General features: G+C 38.5%; 1 protein-coding gene across 2 annotated transcripts in view; it reads right to left on the bottom strand.

Annotated features, from left to right (window-relative positions):
- Window positions 1–15,713, bottom strand: part of RELN (reelin) — a 277,149-nt gene that overhangs the window by 27,811 nt on the left and 233,625 nt on the right. For both annotated transcript variants that reach the window (XM_053977798.1, XM_053977797.1), the window contains exons 41-46: window positions 13,459–13,688; window positions 10,536–10,756; window positions 9,408–9,555; window positions 5,827–6,085; window positions 4,332–4,581; window positions 1,909–2,077 (exon numbers count right to left, since the gene is read on the bottom strand). In XM_053977798.1, coding sequence (XP_053833773.1) covers window positions 1,909–2,077; window positions 4,332–4,581; window positions 5,827–6,085; window positions 9,408–9,555; window positions 10,536–10,756; window positions 13,459–13,688 — 1,277 coding nt within the window. The remainder of the gene's footprint in view (window positions 1–1,908; window positions 2,078–4,331; window positions 4,582–5,826; window positions 6,086–9,407; window positions 9,556–10,535; window positions 10,757–13,458; window positions 13,689–15,713) is intronic.

The raw sequence follows: 15,713 nt of genomic DNA, 5'->3' as shown, positions 1-15,713 counted from the left end.
TGATGAAAATCTATCAAAAATATTCAGGGGACACCAAATAGTTATTCAGCTCATGCAGGTGTAGACTGTTAAGTCAAGAGCTGTGAGTAGATTAATTTCTGTAACTATGAATTCAAGCTAATCTCTGTTTTGTGGTACAGCACTAGATGGCAGCATTGAACTTTTTGTAGTCTGTTTTCTTTTGAATCTCAAAGAGAAATCACAATTATTATAAAAACAAAAAAAACCAAAACAAACAAAAAAAAACAACCCCCCCAAAAAAACCAACAAAAACAAACAAACAAACAAACAAAAAAAACCCCCAAAAAACCAAAACCAAAAAACCAACTAAAAATAAACCCCAGCAAAATCCCCAAAAACTATTCAGTGTAAAAATGGACCTTATATGTTAAGGTCATTATTCTCCCATGAATTATTTCTTTATGAAAATGCTGCATGAGCTGAATAAATAACTTGTTTATCCAAAAGGAAATCTACTGCTCTTAGCTCAGCTGCTCAGCTGTTCACCAAGCAGCATTTTAAAAATACACATAAAAATTGTGAGGAAATCCTTTCAGAATAAAGACAAGCACCTATATCTTACACTGCCTGCTTTGGCTAGGCACATCACTAACAATTCATGGAGCTGATGCTCCTGTGGGAAGCTTTGTATTTGCATTTGCCTTTTAAAATCAGCTCCAAGTTAAAAGTAAGTGTCCATTGCCCACTTGAGACCAGTGGTGAGGTAGCACTCTGGAGTGCAGGAGACCTAAGAGGCTGCACAGACATGGGTGGTGAGCAGCAGGCCAAGCTACTGACTCCACAGCCTGCATGTGCCTAAAACATACAGGCATAAACAATTGGAGACACACACCCGCTATTACACAGCTTGAAATAATAAAGCAGCATAAAAATTATATTGCATCTAGACTAAAAGGCCTATTAGCTGCACTGTTCTTATCCTAAAGCTCTACGTCTCTCTTGCTTATGAGATAAGGTTGTAATAACCTCTCTCATGGAATGCCTGTTTTAATAACTTTGGGAAATGGTATTACTTGAGCCAAAAAATACAATTATGGGATTGGACAGAAGTGCAATTTTTGCCTCAGTAGGGCATCAGACTTCTTGTGACATATACTGCTCAAGAAACTCTTCAGTCTTAAAATCACAGTTATTTATATACTTGAGTTTATCTCAGGTGGTAGCTTCCTTTCAGGTCAAAATTCATTTGGTTTGGAACATCAATCCTAGCCCTGATTCATCCCATTCAACCCCAGAAAGACTACTCTGAACACAAATTTAGAGTCTTTATAGAAGAACTGATAGGGTAATGGATTTTTACAGACGATATGTAGCAAAGCCACACAAAAGAGGAAGCAAAGAAAATTAATGCTGGGAAGAAGTCCTAAAAAAAGTGCTATTACTTGATGTAACAGCACCGAAGATAGAGAAGAGTCCGGATGCCCCAAATGATTAGTAACAGAACATAGACATTTTCATTACTAATGTCAAAACGTGTAGCAACTGCATAGGTGCTTCCATACAATTGCTAAAAAATAAAGGCCTCTGTTTCCAAACTTGTATGTGCCTTTGGTGGCATCTCTCATGACAACCATCTCAAGGCTCTACCTGTGCTTTGATACTTCAGAGCCAGCAGTTAGCTCAGCCTATGTCTATGTGAGGAGATAAGGCTCAGCAGGAGGAGCAAAGTTGTGGAGTCAAACAGTGCTGAGAGCCTGATGCCCTTGCTACCAGTGTTTGCAAATTCTATAGGAGAGAGCTTCATTTACTTATACTGATTTGTTGCTATTTACATGGACCAAACGAAAAGGACAAGGTACAATTGCTTAAACTCCATAATGTATCATGACATTATAAATGCCGAGTTGTGCTTTTAGATATATTCTGTAGAAAACCAGAGGGAGTTACCTAGTATAGGGAGGCAGAGGCAAAGTAACCCGGGTCCACTTGTTGAAAGTGTCTGAAATGAGAATCCTCTGGAGATGGTACTTGTTGCATTCCACATTAGTGGGAAGACAGTCTTTCAAAATTGGGTGCCATGTCAGCCCAAGGTCCACTGAATATTCCAGTTCAATAGCTAAGGGTGGAAAAGTGGTTAATTACTTAATTTAGAGACCTATATCCATAGGCTTATAATAAAGTGCAAGCCCCAGACAGTATCACAAGTCTGAACTGACAAAATAATCACCCAGAACGTTTCAAACCCTTGTGTCAGAAGCACAAAGCTACCTCCTTTAGTGGCAGGGCGGGAGGGTGTGTTACATGTTGCTGAGCAGGTATAGCTCAGGTCGGGTCTGCAGCACATCTTTGCATCTGCCATCTAACTCAAGGGACCACAGATGAAAAGACAGAGCCAACATTAAGTTGTCAGGATTAAGTCAAGAAAATATTTGTAGCTGCAGCATGCAAGAAAATGATGTGACAGCACCATGACCACCAAACTTTGTTTTTCTGGCTTGAAGAGTGAGATTCAGCTGGATGTGATTGCTGTGTAAAGCAGAGCAACACTCAAATTCAAACTTTTGGCTCTGTCACAAGATGGCTTAGTCAGCCTTCCACCCTTCCTGCAGACCAGCTCATTTAATTATTCAGCACAATTTTAATTTGAGTTTGTTAGTCAGTGAGCTTGTTTCCATTCAAACACAGTCTAGCCACATTAAACTAATGTATTCATTTCTCAGCGAAAATCAGCAATTTCATTGTTTTGTTGTTTATGGCTTATAAGCTTTTATTACGAAAATTAAAGGTTAGTCAAGCTCACTAAGTACTTCAAGTCAAACTTTCATGCAGCCATGAAAATGTAAATAATAATAGGCGCAGAACTGGTACTTGAAGTAAATGTTCCAGCTGCCAGGTATGCTGGCTGAGCTGGCTGCGTAAAACGTGGAGCGTGGTTGCAGTGATAGCGGTGATAAATCTGTGATCTGCTTTTGATTACTAACAGACCCATTTCTTCTACCCTCGTGCTCAGGGAATAACCCTTAATGACCCAATCAGTCCTACTTGATGTTTCAGCACAGAAGACAGTGCTGTAGAAATACAAGGACAAGTAGATACAAACAAGGGTGAGTTTTTAGTGTTAAATTTCCCTCACCAAAAGAAATGCTTTTCTCATCATGACTGGAAGCATGATTAGGTAGTGTCCTGCCTAATTTAATATGAAGTTAAGATAATGATAAGGGTTGTAGACAGAGAAACAAACAAATCCCCCCCCCCAAAAATAAGGATCTGTTTCTTTGCCAGTATATGGCTCAGTCACCAAACTGCTTCTAAACTTAGCAGAGATGATCTCAGGATACCACACTATTCTTAATAACAAAAGAAAGAAAAATTTTTAAGCATGTGTGTAGCTTCAGATTAGCAAAAACAGAGAAGCTAAATCTGGGACTTCATGTAAAATCTTTTTCCATTTTTATACAGATTTGTAGAGAAAAGTCATCAACCCAGTAAATTAACAGATACCACATGACGCAATGTATTGTATTGCCCTCATTAGAAACATCTACACCTCAAAAACCTACTCTATGAGGATGTGTAAAGCAAGCATTAAAAAGCTTGATTTTAAAAAAAAACAATTTCTCGTGTGCCTTAAAATTCACATAATGAACCAATTTTTAATTTCTATATGATGTGTATTGAGTACAGAGCATGTTGTTATTCATTTATCTGTATGTATATATGTATATATACATTTATAAAAGCTGACTCTGCACTCAATATACATCATATGAAAAAAATAACCTAGGTAATTAAAAATTGCATCATTATGTATACATAAATGGATATATACACATGTGCATAATATGTATGCACACATTGATACATGGAAACATATAGGTCTATACATATTTATTATTTCATATGGACAATATAAATGTTTGCGGTTGATGCTGCCTTAGCAAGTGTCAGATTTGTGTTGATATAAATGATTTCTTAGGTATATGGGTACAAGTGAGATCAGAACTGAGACTACAGTGAAAATGCAAAACCACAAAGCAAGAAACATATGCTGAACACCCAGCTGCTTATTATTACACCACCAGCCCAAGCAGTGGACATTATCTACTAAATTGATTTGAGTAAGGCAGCTGTTCGTCTTTTTCTGAGATGGATTGAACTGCTACTTAGATGCTCACAGGGAATAATTTACTTCAGTTTATCTTAGGCTTCAGACACCTGGATTAAAAAAGATGATATAATTTCTAACAGAAACATGCAGCTTTATTTTGTTTCTCAGTTCTTGTTATGATGAATAATGTAACCAGAAAACAAGTGAACTTTCCTCTGCAGTGGAGGAAGAGGAATGGCAGGGATTACTAAGAAGTCATTACCATAACAGGAATCTGTGACAGAGCAGGATGCTGCAAAATCTATTTGCAAGAAAGAGTCTTCATTGACAACTATGTCAGTGGTGACAACATAGCGGGTGCTGGCTTTCTCAATGAACACCAGAGCATCCCCAGCAGAGCCACAGACCGGCATCTTTGTTCCACCAGGGTGGAGCAGCCACTTTCTACTATCCAGGGTGGTGAAATCATCTTCCAATACTGTATTGCCAGAGATATTTCCTCCAATAAGAATCTGAAACATTAGGAAAGAAATTGCTATTGACGAGGAAAAATGTCTAGAAGTCTTCACAAACATACAAGTGTTATAACAACCTAAGGGAGGAAGAGATGTGCATTTATGTGCATTTATGTGCATTTATGTGCATTTATGTGCATTTATTCTACTGGTCCAAAATTGACAACATTACTTAGCAGAGAGTTTAGTCCATGAGAAAGGGGAGTATCTCTTTCCTGTAAAGGAAAAGAGATTGGCTCAGTTGTACAAATCTAAAATTCAGGGAGGTGACCTCCAATCTCAATGAAGTAAAACTGCTCAGAAAAAAAGTGTTAGCAGAAACAAAGTGATTGCACCTTCCTAGTGATTGTTCTGCTCTTCTGTTATCTGGTGCACTGCTATCAGATTATGTCTGTTGATAGAAGTGGGGAAATAGCCTCTGTTTTGTCATTGACTATAAAACATTATAATTTTACTATTCAACAGCAAGCAAAGTAGAATTATTTTTCATTTGTTATTCTGAATTCAGTTTCTGATTTTTCTGAAAAAATATAACTACATTCAATGAAGATATCGAAACAATGAGTATTTTTTAATTTCTAAACAGAGGGATGGGAAGTGAAATTTTGTAACCACAAGATTAAAATGGCTGGTTAGGTTTCTCCTAACAATCTAAACTAAATTCTTTAAAAAAAGTAATAAATATTAAAGCAAATTGTACTTGGACAACCCAATGACACTACTCAGAGCATAATCATTTTAGAGATAAATCATTTGTGATCTATACCAAGTCATACAAAGTAATATAATAATCTTTATAGCAGAAAATCCCAAATATGAAATTTTATTTTCATAAAATTGGCATTGATATTCACAAGATTGATATTTTTCTATAGTCTTTTTCTAGTACATTATACCAAGCCAATGACATATTTGGATACATTTTAAATGAAGGTTTTTGAAGTTTGAAATCAGACTTCCATTTTGCGTGGTAAGGCCTCCTGCCATGTGAACCCAAGGCTCTACACACGTGTAAAAGTGTAAAAGACTTTCCTAGAATCAAAATGGGCAATCAGTGCCCCACATGGAAATGGTGCATTAAAACCATGAGTTCATCAAACAGTAATTGTGCTCTAAATATCTTTTTAAGAAGCATTTTTTCTTGTCTCAGTGAAATGATACATGCCAAAAAAAGGGAAACATTAAGACTGAATCCAGTCTAAGATTGTGTTAAAAGAAGAAACACCTGCAAGAATTCCTCACCTGGTCGATCACCCAGGGACTGTAGAAATGTCCATTCTCAGATGGTTGCCACCAGCGAAGCCGAGTGGAGCTCGAACGGGCCTTCAAGGGAATTTCCAGGGCAATGTATCGTCCCACGTTGCTGGAGTTACTGAAGAGGAACTCCTGGAGAAGGCTCCACGTGAGGCCCCCGTTGAGCGAATACTGCAGCAGCACAGGCTGGCTCCTGGGGTCGGGTACCCCCTTGCCACATCCCAGTCTCATGAAGAACTGCACAAATCTAACAGGAAAAATCTTTCCACTTACCAGAAAGATCTATTTTCTACAACATCCTAAACAGCGAACCAGAGAGCCTTGGAGTTTGTCTCTTGACTAGCCCTGTATTTTCTAGCTGTAAGAACCATCTTTAGGAGATCTTATGATTTCCTTTCCAAATCTTCTAGAATATAACTAGACAGACAGGTGGTATGACAAAAATTCATTTTGCCTGTGTGGTAGTTTGCCAGGCATAAGAGGCTGAACAAAGCTGGTCATTTATGTTTTCAGCTTTTGTCTGCATAGCAGATGGTGTTGCAAGTATCAGAAACGTAATCCTGGGTGAAATTTTTATCCCTGTATCCCATGAGTACACATTTTAGTGGCAGAAAAGCAACTGTGCTCTAAGTAGATCATAATTTGCTACGAATTTGCTGAAATACTTAAATTCAAAATAAGCATCCCAGTTTTCCATTGGCATAAACCAGAGAAAATCTGGACGGGAGAACAAAGCACATTTCACTTTCAGGGATAATTTTGTCCATTTTGTCAGCCTAGGAAATTTGTCTAAATTACACCGTTTAAATGTGCTGGCTTCCCTGAAGCCAGCCCAAGCCACCCAGGGACACCAGTGCTTTCATCCCCCAGTTAATTGGCTTCTCCAAAGCTGCACAATAGACTTGTATCAAACTGCGAAATCCTTCCCGTCAGCCGATGCTCATAAATAGCTCCACTGTGCTCTTGGAGTGGAGGGAACCGTGCTGTAATGATATTTACTTATTGGACTTGCAGGGATATTACAAGTATTAATTCATGTTTGCACAGCTTTTGCACAGCTTTAGAGTATTTTTTCTGTTTTAATTATTGTTGCATTAGTGCTGCCTGGCTCATGGTTAAATGAAATGGCGCAAAAGAAGTTTTATATCCAAAATCTTGTTCTGGTTTGATCTGCAGGTAGATCTGCTGGGAGTGGAGGCTGCAGAGATGCTGGGCAGACAAAGTTCCAATAAAATGCCAGACTTACAAGTCAATTAATTCTAGTCCTCACTGCAACTCAGTTTCTCTTGCTACTTGATATAACTGCTTTTGCTATAGATTATATCCACCTCCATGTCCCAGACATAACATATTGCTTGTGCTGTAAAGGAGCACTGGGTACCCTCATGGATCAACATATCAAATGTAATGAATTTGCTTCACTGCTGGCAAGTCTTTCTGCCTCCTCAGATTTACTCCAACATTTGCCACATAATTCAAAGGAAATAAACCCAGGTGACCCTGTCTCTGCTGCATCTGATTTCCTTGCATTGCTATTCTTACATTTCAGATTTTATTAATGTAGTAATAACCCACCCAAATATAGGTAGCAATATCTAACAGATGAAAAAAAATTAAATATCTCTCTTCTTATCCCAAAGATATTTTGCAAAGGCTCTGCCTATTTTGAAATGGAAAAGCAAAGTGTTTTCTGTGAATCTAGTAACACTCAAATGTATGGATGTTCTTCTAGTGATTCAGAATTGAAAGGGATTTGATCAGCTGTGATACTTAAAATATTTTCTCTTTACTGATATTTCATGTGGTACAGTTTCAGCTACCAGTATCACCATGATGGTGATACACTGTCCCCGTGTTAAATTTTTTATTACACAGATGTGATGGCAGTGGATTGCAGAGTCCACTTGATTTCAATCCCCAGGTGCTGAGTGTGGCTTGCAGCGCTGACAGACAGGGCTGCTTGCCTGTGCTCTTCAGGGGATCTCCTCATAAGGAAAAGGGAAGTTTTAATGTGACTACTGAGCCTAGCACCCTTAAAAAAATAGTTGCTCTCATCACTCCTGACATAAATTGAAACCTCTCCCCAAGTCCTGTGCAGAACTTGGCACATCTGTATCACAGCCAGATCTGGTGTGCTTTGCAGGTGGTTGATAAAGTCAGTCTGCAAATGTACAAAATCCCAGTGAAATTACTTTAGGTTGCAAAAGAGCAGCTCCCAGCAATGCCACTGCAGTGTGCCTTGCTGTTCAGAGGTGCCATTGATGCCTTGCTGTTATTTGTTGATAACTGTTATTTTTCATAATCATATATACAAAAATTTGAGTGTTCAGCTTTGTTTTCCTAAGACAGAAGTAATTTATCTCCATGTAACGCCTTGAGGTCAATATTTGCAAATCCAGCTACAGACCATCATGGAGAAGAGATAAATAAGCTATGGTTCTTTGAACATGAGCAATAAGGAAAACATAATTTAGTTAAATTATGGAGCAACTTTTGTATCTTTTGTTAAGAAATCTTCTAATTTCAGCGTTGTCTAGGAATCAAATTAGTGCTGAGTATTGGGACTTGTTTTTATCAAGCTCTGAAAAAAGTTTGCTGTGAGGAATCTTACAAATTACAGGGGTCATTAATATTACACATCAATGAGGTTTAGCTAAGTGCTGATCTAAAAACTACATTGGTTAGATATTTCTACTGACCATGAGTCTTTACAATGAGACCATTATTTAAAGCTTCAATACCAATTCTAACAGGTAAAAAGTAGATAAATGCCTGTTAAAATGTTTCCCACAGAACATCAGAAACGAGTAGGGTGTCTATAAGAGATCAGTGAAAAAAGTCTTGGAGAAAATGCAATCTCCCCAAAGTAATAATACAAGAATATCAGCTAAAATACAGAATAAATTAGAAAACAATGCCTATTTGTTAGCATGCTCACAATCGGGATGGAATTTAATTCATATTTTTAATTTTTTAATGTAAATTTTTTTAATGTGGCTTGCTTAGCATGTCTCACTTATCACATGTCTCTTCTGTAGGCTGTAAAGACACAACATAAACTGTAAATACACTAAAATATTTGGTTTTCAATAGCTGGTGACAGCTTGATGGGAATTTCTCAGTGAATTATTGGAAACAAATGTGCACAATAAGAAAAAAACAAGCTTCAGAAATGAAAGAATTATGAGATGACAAATGTAAGAGTTATACTTTCAGCAGATACTCCTGTTTCAGAAATGGCTCATAATATACCACTCTGTAAGAAAAGCAGAGCATTTCTCATGTTAATGATTTCAGAAACAAAAGCTTGCATGAACTACTGAAGGTGTGGCATCAGTTTCCAGAATTCTTATTTAAGTGAAAAAAGCAACATTTAAATGTTTAATGCAATTAAAGTTCAATTTAAATTTAATTTATCATGGTGCCAGTGGTTAAAATGGAGCATTTGCTGGTGTGAGGACCACAGAAAACATCAGCTTGCTTTTTCTAGAGAAATATCACATATGTATTGTTCTTCAGTATGGCATTTCCTCAAAGAAATCCAGAAAGAACTTTTGAAAGGGTGTTACCTGGCTTGTGACAAATCTAGGTCTCGAGTCATCAGCATACGTAAACCTTCTTCGTTAAAGAAAAGGTTGTTTCCTCCAGACATGATACCACATTTCCTTGACGGCTTTCCACCACTCACAAGGAGGAATCTATCCGACTCCAGCTGACCTGAATACACAGTGAATACATATTTATGATTTACTCTGAAGTGCTCCTGCTTGCAAGAGTGCTACTTGCAGAGGAAGAAAGATAAATTAAAAATCACATGCTGACTGAGAAGTATTCAGTGGTTCCAATGCCATGTATTCTAGAAAGCTGAATACACACAAATCAAAACAAAATAAACCCAGAAGTATGAGATCTGGGATCTTTGTTTCCAGTTATTCACAAGGTTTTCCACCTTTCATCATTTATCTTAAGGTTACAACAAAATACTTGGGTCTATAAAGAAACTTTTGGTTCCAAGTGGTAGCATACAAACAATTTCAAAATTGAAAATGAGCAGCAGCATCTGTGAAGGGATGAGTTTGGTTCACAGGTACTGCTTTATGAAAACATGCTTCTCTTGCTGTGCTTGCTAGCAGGGGAAGCCTCAAAGGGGTTTTAGAGTTTTGTGCATGGATGCCGTGTGTGCCCAGGCACGCGTGAGGCTTTGAGCTCCCTCCTGCCTTCTCTCTCTTGGGGTCTGCTGTGGCTGCTGGCTGCTGAGGCTCCCACTACTGAGACACTTGGTCTGCTCTGAAACCATGTTTGCTGTAGTAGGGAGAGCCAGATTTCCCTTGTAGTGAGAAATGACATGACCTTAAAGTCCTCTGCTGTTTGCCTCACTTGCAAATGCTCTGTCTGTGCTTAAGTCAAACTACCATCAAAACATAATTTGCTTCCAAGAGTATTTTCTACACGTAGAGTTTCAGGAAGTTCTGTTTCAATGTAGATTTCGTAATCCAGCATTAACAGTGCATCGGGTATTCACAAACCACACTTGCAAATGACATCTGAACTACTGGGTTCCTGGGAATACCCCCATGGCATAAATTCTAATCAGAAGCATGCAGGGGTCAGGAAGGCTTTGCTGTTTAATCCCTTGAACCCTGGGTTGCACTAAGATGGACAGGCAGTATTCAGATGCCCCCTCCCAAAAGAGATACCTTCAAAGTCATCCTTAAGGAAGTCAGAGTTCTTGGTGCTTATTTTGCAGGTTGGCCCCGAGTAGCCGGGGTCGCAGATGCACTTGGTGCCGTTGATGCAGCTGCCGTGCCCGTTGCACATCTCCTCGCACTGGGGGCCAATGTACACGTTGTCAATGGCCCAAGTCACAGGCTGGGATCCAGCAGGGTAAAATCCTTGGTACCACCTGAACCTCGCCAACCTGAAAACGGCATGAAATGTACTTATTTTAAAGAATAGTTCCATCTTTTCTTTGTATTCCATGCATATACCATTATATGCACATATATATTATTCTTTCTGTTGGAACTGGCTTGATAAATAGATTAATTCTAGAAACTGACTGCTAGATCTGATTCCTTCAGTACCTCATGCATCTTTATGTTGATGTTCAACCCAAGTACTGACAGAAATAAAAATAACACTATTCATTAGCTGTAATCTCAAAACTGAATGACACACATGATTTTCAAAATTTAAAATCCAGCTACTCTTAACTCCATCATTCATGGGGAAGATGAATGGCTGTGGTCTGGTGGATTCCCTTCTGCTTTGGTGTACAGTGTGTGGGTCAGACCTGGCCACTTTCACCCTCTCCTGGAGACTGAGATTCTAATTCATGCTTCCATTGTGCCCCCAGGGAGACCACCTGTAGGGGTGGAGTGGTAGGATCTCACCCTCAATTACCCAGAAAGAAAACATGATCTGTCATGTCACCAGGTATTCAGCTTGCTTTCAGGCAGCTTAATCTTAAACCAGGCTGATATTGCAAGTTGTTAATTTAAACTATATTCTCCTTTGGGTGCTGTCCTGTCATTTTTAATTCATCTCCTAAGTGCTACTTGCATCAATGCTGCATACAAAAAGGAACCAACTGGGGAAGGACGGAAAACAAATTGAGATGAGGAAAATACTTGAGAGACTAATTTTATTCCCAGTTGAGAAAACGTTTTAAGGGAGGAAGGAAACCAGAAGATTGAGAAGGGAGAAGCACTTAATTGCCTTGCGTGTTTAATGTGTCTTGTTAAAGATATCTAAATTCAGCAGGCAAATCAATTCCATAGGTAATTGTAGCTGACAAATTCTTTTCCTTGATTTGCTAAGAAGAAATTTTTATGAGGGGATTTAGGTGACAACCAATAATTGATGGGTGGGGATATGCTAAGTGTCACAAGAAAGATGCCCAAGAACCAGAGTTCTACTGGAAGTCAAATTCATCGACTTTAGTGTGCCCTAAGGGGAAGGACACAAGTGTGAGGCTGGAGGTGTTGTAAGCTCCTCTTGAGAGTAGAGCCCTGCCCCACAGGCTGGATTTTCTTCCTGAGACAATTCCTTCTTCCAGCTCCTCCTCTCAGGGTCACTCCTGGCAAGGGTGATGCGTGACTTGTGTCTGGAGCAGAGAGTGAACCACTGCTTATTTGGGGTTTCTTCTCTGGCTCAACAGGCCCTGGACTTTTCCTTCAGGACATAACTGGAATACTAATTATTACCTACAGCTCTCTGCTGAGAACATATATTCATTTCTAAAATTACATATGTACTGGAAATAACTTAAATTGTCTTCATCCTCAGTTAAAATATAACCACTTGGCACTCGGGGGATGAAAAGGCTAGGAGATTTTTTTAGAATTACACAAGGAGAAAGGTTTGGATTTTTCTCTTGTTATTCCAGTGCATTCTGGTGGAGAAATCCCCCTTCAGCCCTCTGGCCCAATGATTTAATGCACTGAATGTAAACTACTCTGCACTGCTGGGCTTGGCTGGCTGTCAGCAATGGGCTCCTTGCCTGGTATGTTGGGGAAGGAATAGGAAGGAAGGTAGAAAAACAGGATAGAAGCACTCAGGAACAGAGGACTAAATCAAAATTCTGGAAGGTTTAAATGAGTTAGGAGTCTGCACAGTCACAATTTTTATTTGGAGGGATGCACTGATTGTTGGCTAAAGGGTAAAATAATTCTTTTGCACAAAACCAGGAAGTACAAGTGAGCTGCTGAAAGAGATGGTTACCTATTCCATGCTTGAAATGTTAACTGTCATAAACCAGAAAACTCAAGTTTAAAATTTAAACATTTCCTTAAATTATTAAACAATCAGTCTTTCCAAACTTGATTCTTATTTCTTATATAGGTCTTTTCATACTTTCAGAGGCACATATGGGGTCATTTATTTAGTGAAGGACCTATTGACTGTAGTAGTTTCATAAATACTCAGTCTCATAGCTGCACAGACTCATAAAGTCTCATAGTTGCACAGCTCATTTTCATTCATACATGCTGCAGTTTAATCATTAATGGTATGAGCTTTTACATAAAGTGAGTTGATTCTAGATGACAATTATTCCTGAAAAAGTAAAGAGTAGTGTTTTTACTTTGAAAAGTTACGTACTACTATGCCTGCTAGCACATATTGTTTTTCTGTGCTGTGTTATCATCCAATCTGATTGACTGAGTATTTAGATCAGACCATTCTTCATATTGAAGTGGAATCAAGCTTATACTAGCTCACATTTTACTGCATTTTCTTACGAAGCTCAAATTTCATGCAAGAACATAATCAGTGAATTCAAATGGCTGATGCAGTTCTGCAAAGAACACTCAGAGCACAATAAGAACAGTCAGTTTTGCATTAATTTCAACAAGCAACTCCCTTCTCTTAAATTATCACTAATTAAATATATAGGTAATAGGAAATTGCCTGTGGTTATTCTACATCAGTATTAGGCACAATATGATTTGGGGAGTCACCTGAACACTAGCTAACATTCAGGGCAAAAAGCAGAGAAATATTGGTCGTTTGGTCTGCTCTAGTGCTGCAGTTCTTATGCGTCACCCTTGTGCTGGGTGAAAACCAGAAATAAAAGCAAAGCAAGAAGCAGCTGGGTAGGAACAGGAGCTGGACACTTACCCACAGAGGTGAAGTTTTCCAAAGTGAATGACCTCCCTCCTCCAGCCCTGAGTAGTGCCTGCATAGTAAGTGCTACTTGGGTGATGCTCAGTGGAGCAGAGGGAGCTGAGGTGGCTGCTGCTGCTGTAGCACAAGGGGAGCAGCAGGTGCCAGGTGGCCCCCAAGTCTCGTGAGAACTCCAACTTCACTGGGTCAGCAGAGGAGCTGTCAGTGGTGCAGCCGATATTGATCTGGGGGCCAAGGCATCAAACACAGAAGGTGACACAGGGCAGACTGTGGGACTCCCAATCATTCTTCACCTTAGTCAGTCTCCCCCATTTGGTATGGTATTTGTTTAGTCCAGGAAAATGGTGATTTGGGAACCCATTTAACAACAGGGATGATGTACTCAGGACATGCACATGAACAGGAACTTTTGCACATTGCTCTCCTGTCCCTGAGTATATCACACTATGGGTTATGATAAAATGAATGTGATAAGAAATCCCCAACAACTTCTGCCTAGAGAAAACTATGAAGTTAATTGGGCAGATCCCAAAGGAGAGCTGTTAACATTGCTGGAGTAAATGCACCAGCACTTGCAGTCCTCTGGCAGGTACTGAAGTAATCACAGCATCAAGAAAATGTGCATTATTAAAAGCAGAAATATTAAAATAGAAAGTGCGAATATTAACTTTTTGTTAATGCTGAGCTGTTAATTGCTGAGCTGCACTATGATCCTCTTTTATGTTACAAAAAAAAGCTTATCACCTCAATATGTTCAGCTTTCACACTCACTACCTATTTGTTCATGTATAATGGCAAAGCCCTAGAGCATCATAGCTGGACTGGATTTAGATTCAATGTCTTAGTTTGGCAGTGTCAGACTTCTCAGAGTGTGCTCACAAGATTCCTGATATAAAGAACAGTAGAGAAGGCAAAACATGAAAACCAGTTCTACTCCTGAGAAAATACAGACTGTTTAATACAGAATCTGAGACAACCAGTGCAAATTAGTCTGTTTTCCTGTTGCACTGATATTTAGGTCTTCTTATAATTTCAAATTGCTTTTGAAAAAGAAGACAAATTAATTCTTTACAGAATGACTGTAATATAAAATAAGATGCACTGTACTTATCATGAAACAGATAAAAACCAATTGCTGGTGAAATACAAATCCTGTATTAAAACTATGTAACATTTTAATATTTTTGTATATCTTTGTAGAAAAAAAAAAAAGTGTCTTTGTAGCATGCGGTTCTGTTAAGAAAATCTATTTGTTTCTAAAACAAGGTAATGCTTAGAACTGTGCAAGAATGTTGAAAGTGTATCCTACATCAAATTTCCTTCATCACTCTTCAGTGCACATAAGTCCCATCAACCTACATTTGACTAGCAGGGCTGTCTACTCATCTGGAAGCTTAGAGAGATGCCTGACCCAATATAGGTTTTGACTCTTGGGACACAGAGAGAAACTACTGCATTATGCATAACTCCTTCATTTACACTAATGTTCTCAAAAACGTGAGCTGAAAATGATGTTCTTACCACATATGGAAGTAAACATGTAGATTTTATGAGTTAATGCTATCAAGGCTTATGAATATCTTAAAGTCACCTCAAACATTTTTGTTCTACAGGCTGTAATCTATATTTTAAAAGAGGAAATGGCTTACATTCAATAATTTATGAATTAGTTGCATGACAAATTGAAGAGTTCATGCATACACAGCTAAACCTAATTTTCTTGGAAAACCCTTAGTATCATTTTAGTAATTTTTATAAACACCTATCATTTGCTGATTATTATGTAGCTCATATTAATGCAACAACATGCCACATTGTTGTTAAAAGCAGACTGGTAACTGTGGCATGACAATTTATGTGCCAGATTATTTTCCAATTTCATAATGACAGTATAATGACCTCTCTAAACTAATAAATACTAACTGGTTACTCCCATCAATAGCTGCCCCAGGCAATGCACAGTTTAGAGTCTAGGATAAGTCAGAAACACAGTTTAGTTAAGACTCTTGTCACTGGGGTACCTATTTCCAGTGACTATATGAAACACAAAAATATGCTCCTTATTCATGAACTTTCCTTAACTCCCTAAAATGGGATGACTTCAGGCCACAATAGCCAAAAACCAGCTTCATCTAGAGCAGCTACGATGTGAGCAGAAGCAAAAGGAAAGCAGAAACTTGTCACTGAGAAAGTACAACAGTGCAGTTAAGCCAGCAGGTAGGAAAAATTATTTTCTACTGTCACAGATG

This window comes from Vidua macroura, chromosome 5 (assembly GCF_024509145.1).
Source record: "Vidua macroura isolate BioBank_ID:100142 chromosome 5, ASM2450914v1, whole genome shotgun sequence".
Taxonomy (NCBI): Eukaryota; Metazoa; Chordata; class Aves; order Passeriformes; family Viduidae; genus Vidua; species Vidua macroura.
The sequence above is the reverse complement of the archived record's forward strand: the minus strand, read 5'-3'. Positions and strand labels throughout refer to the sequence as shown.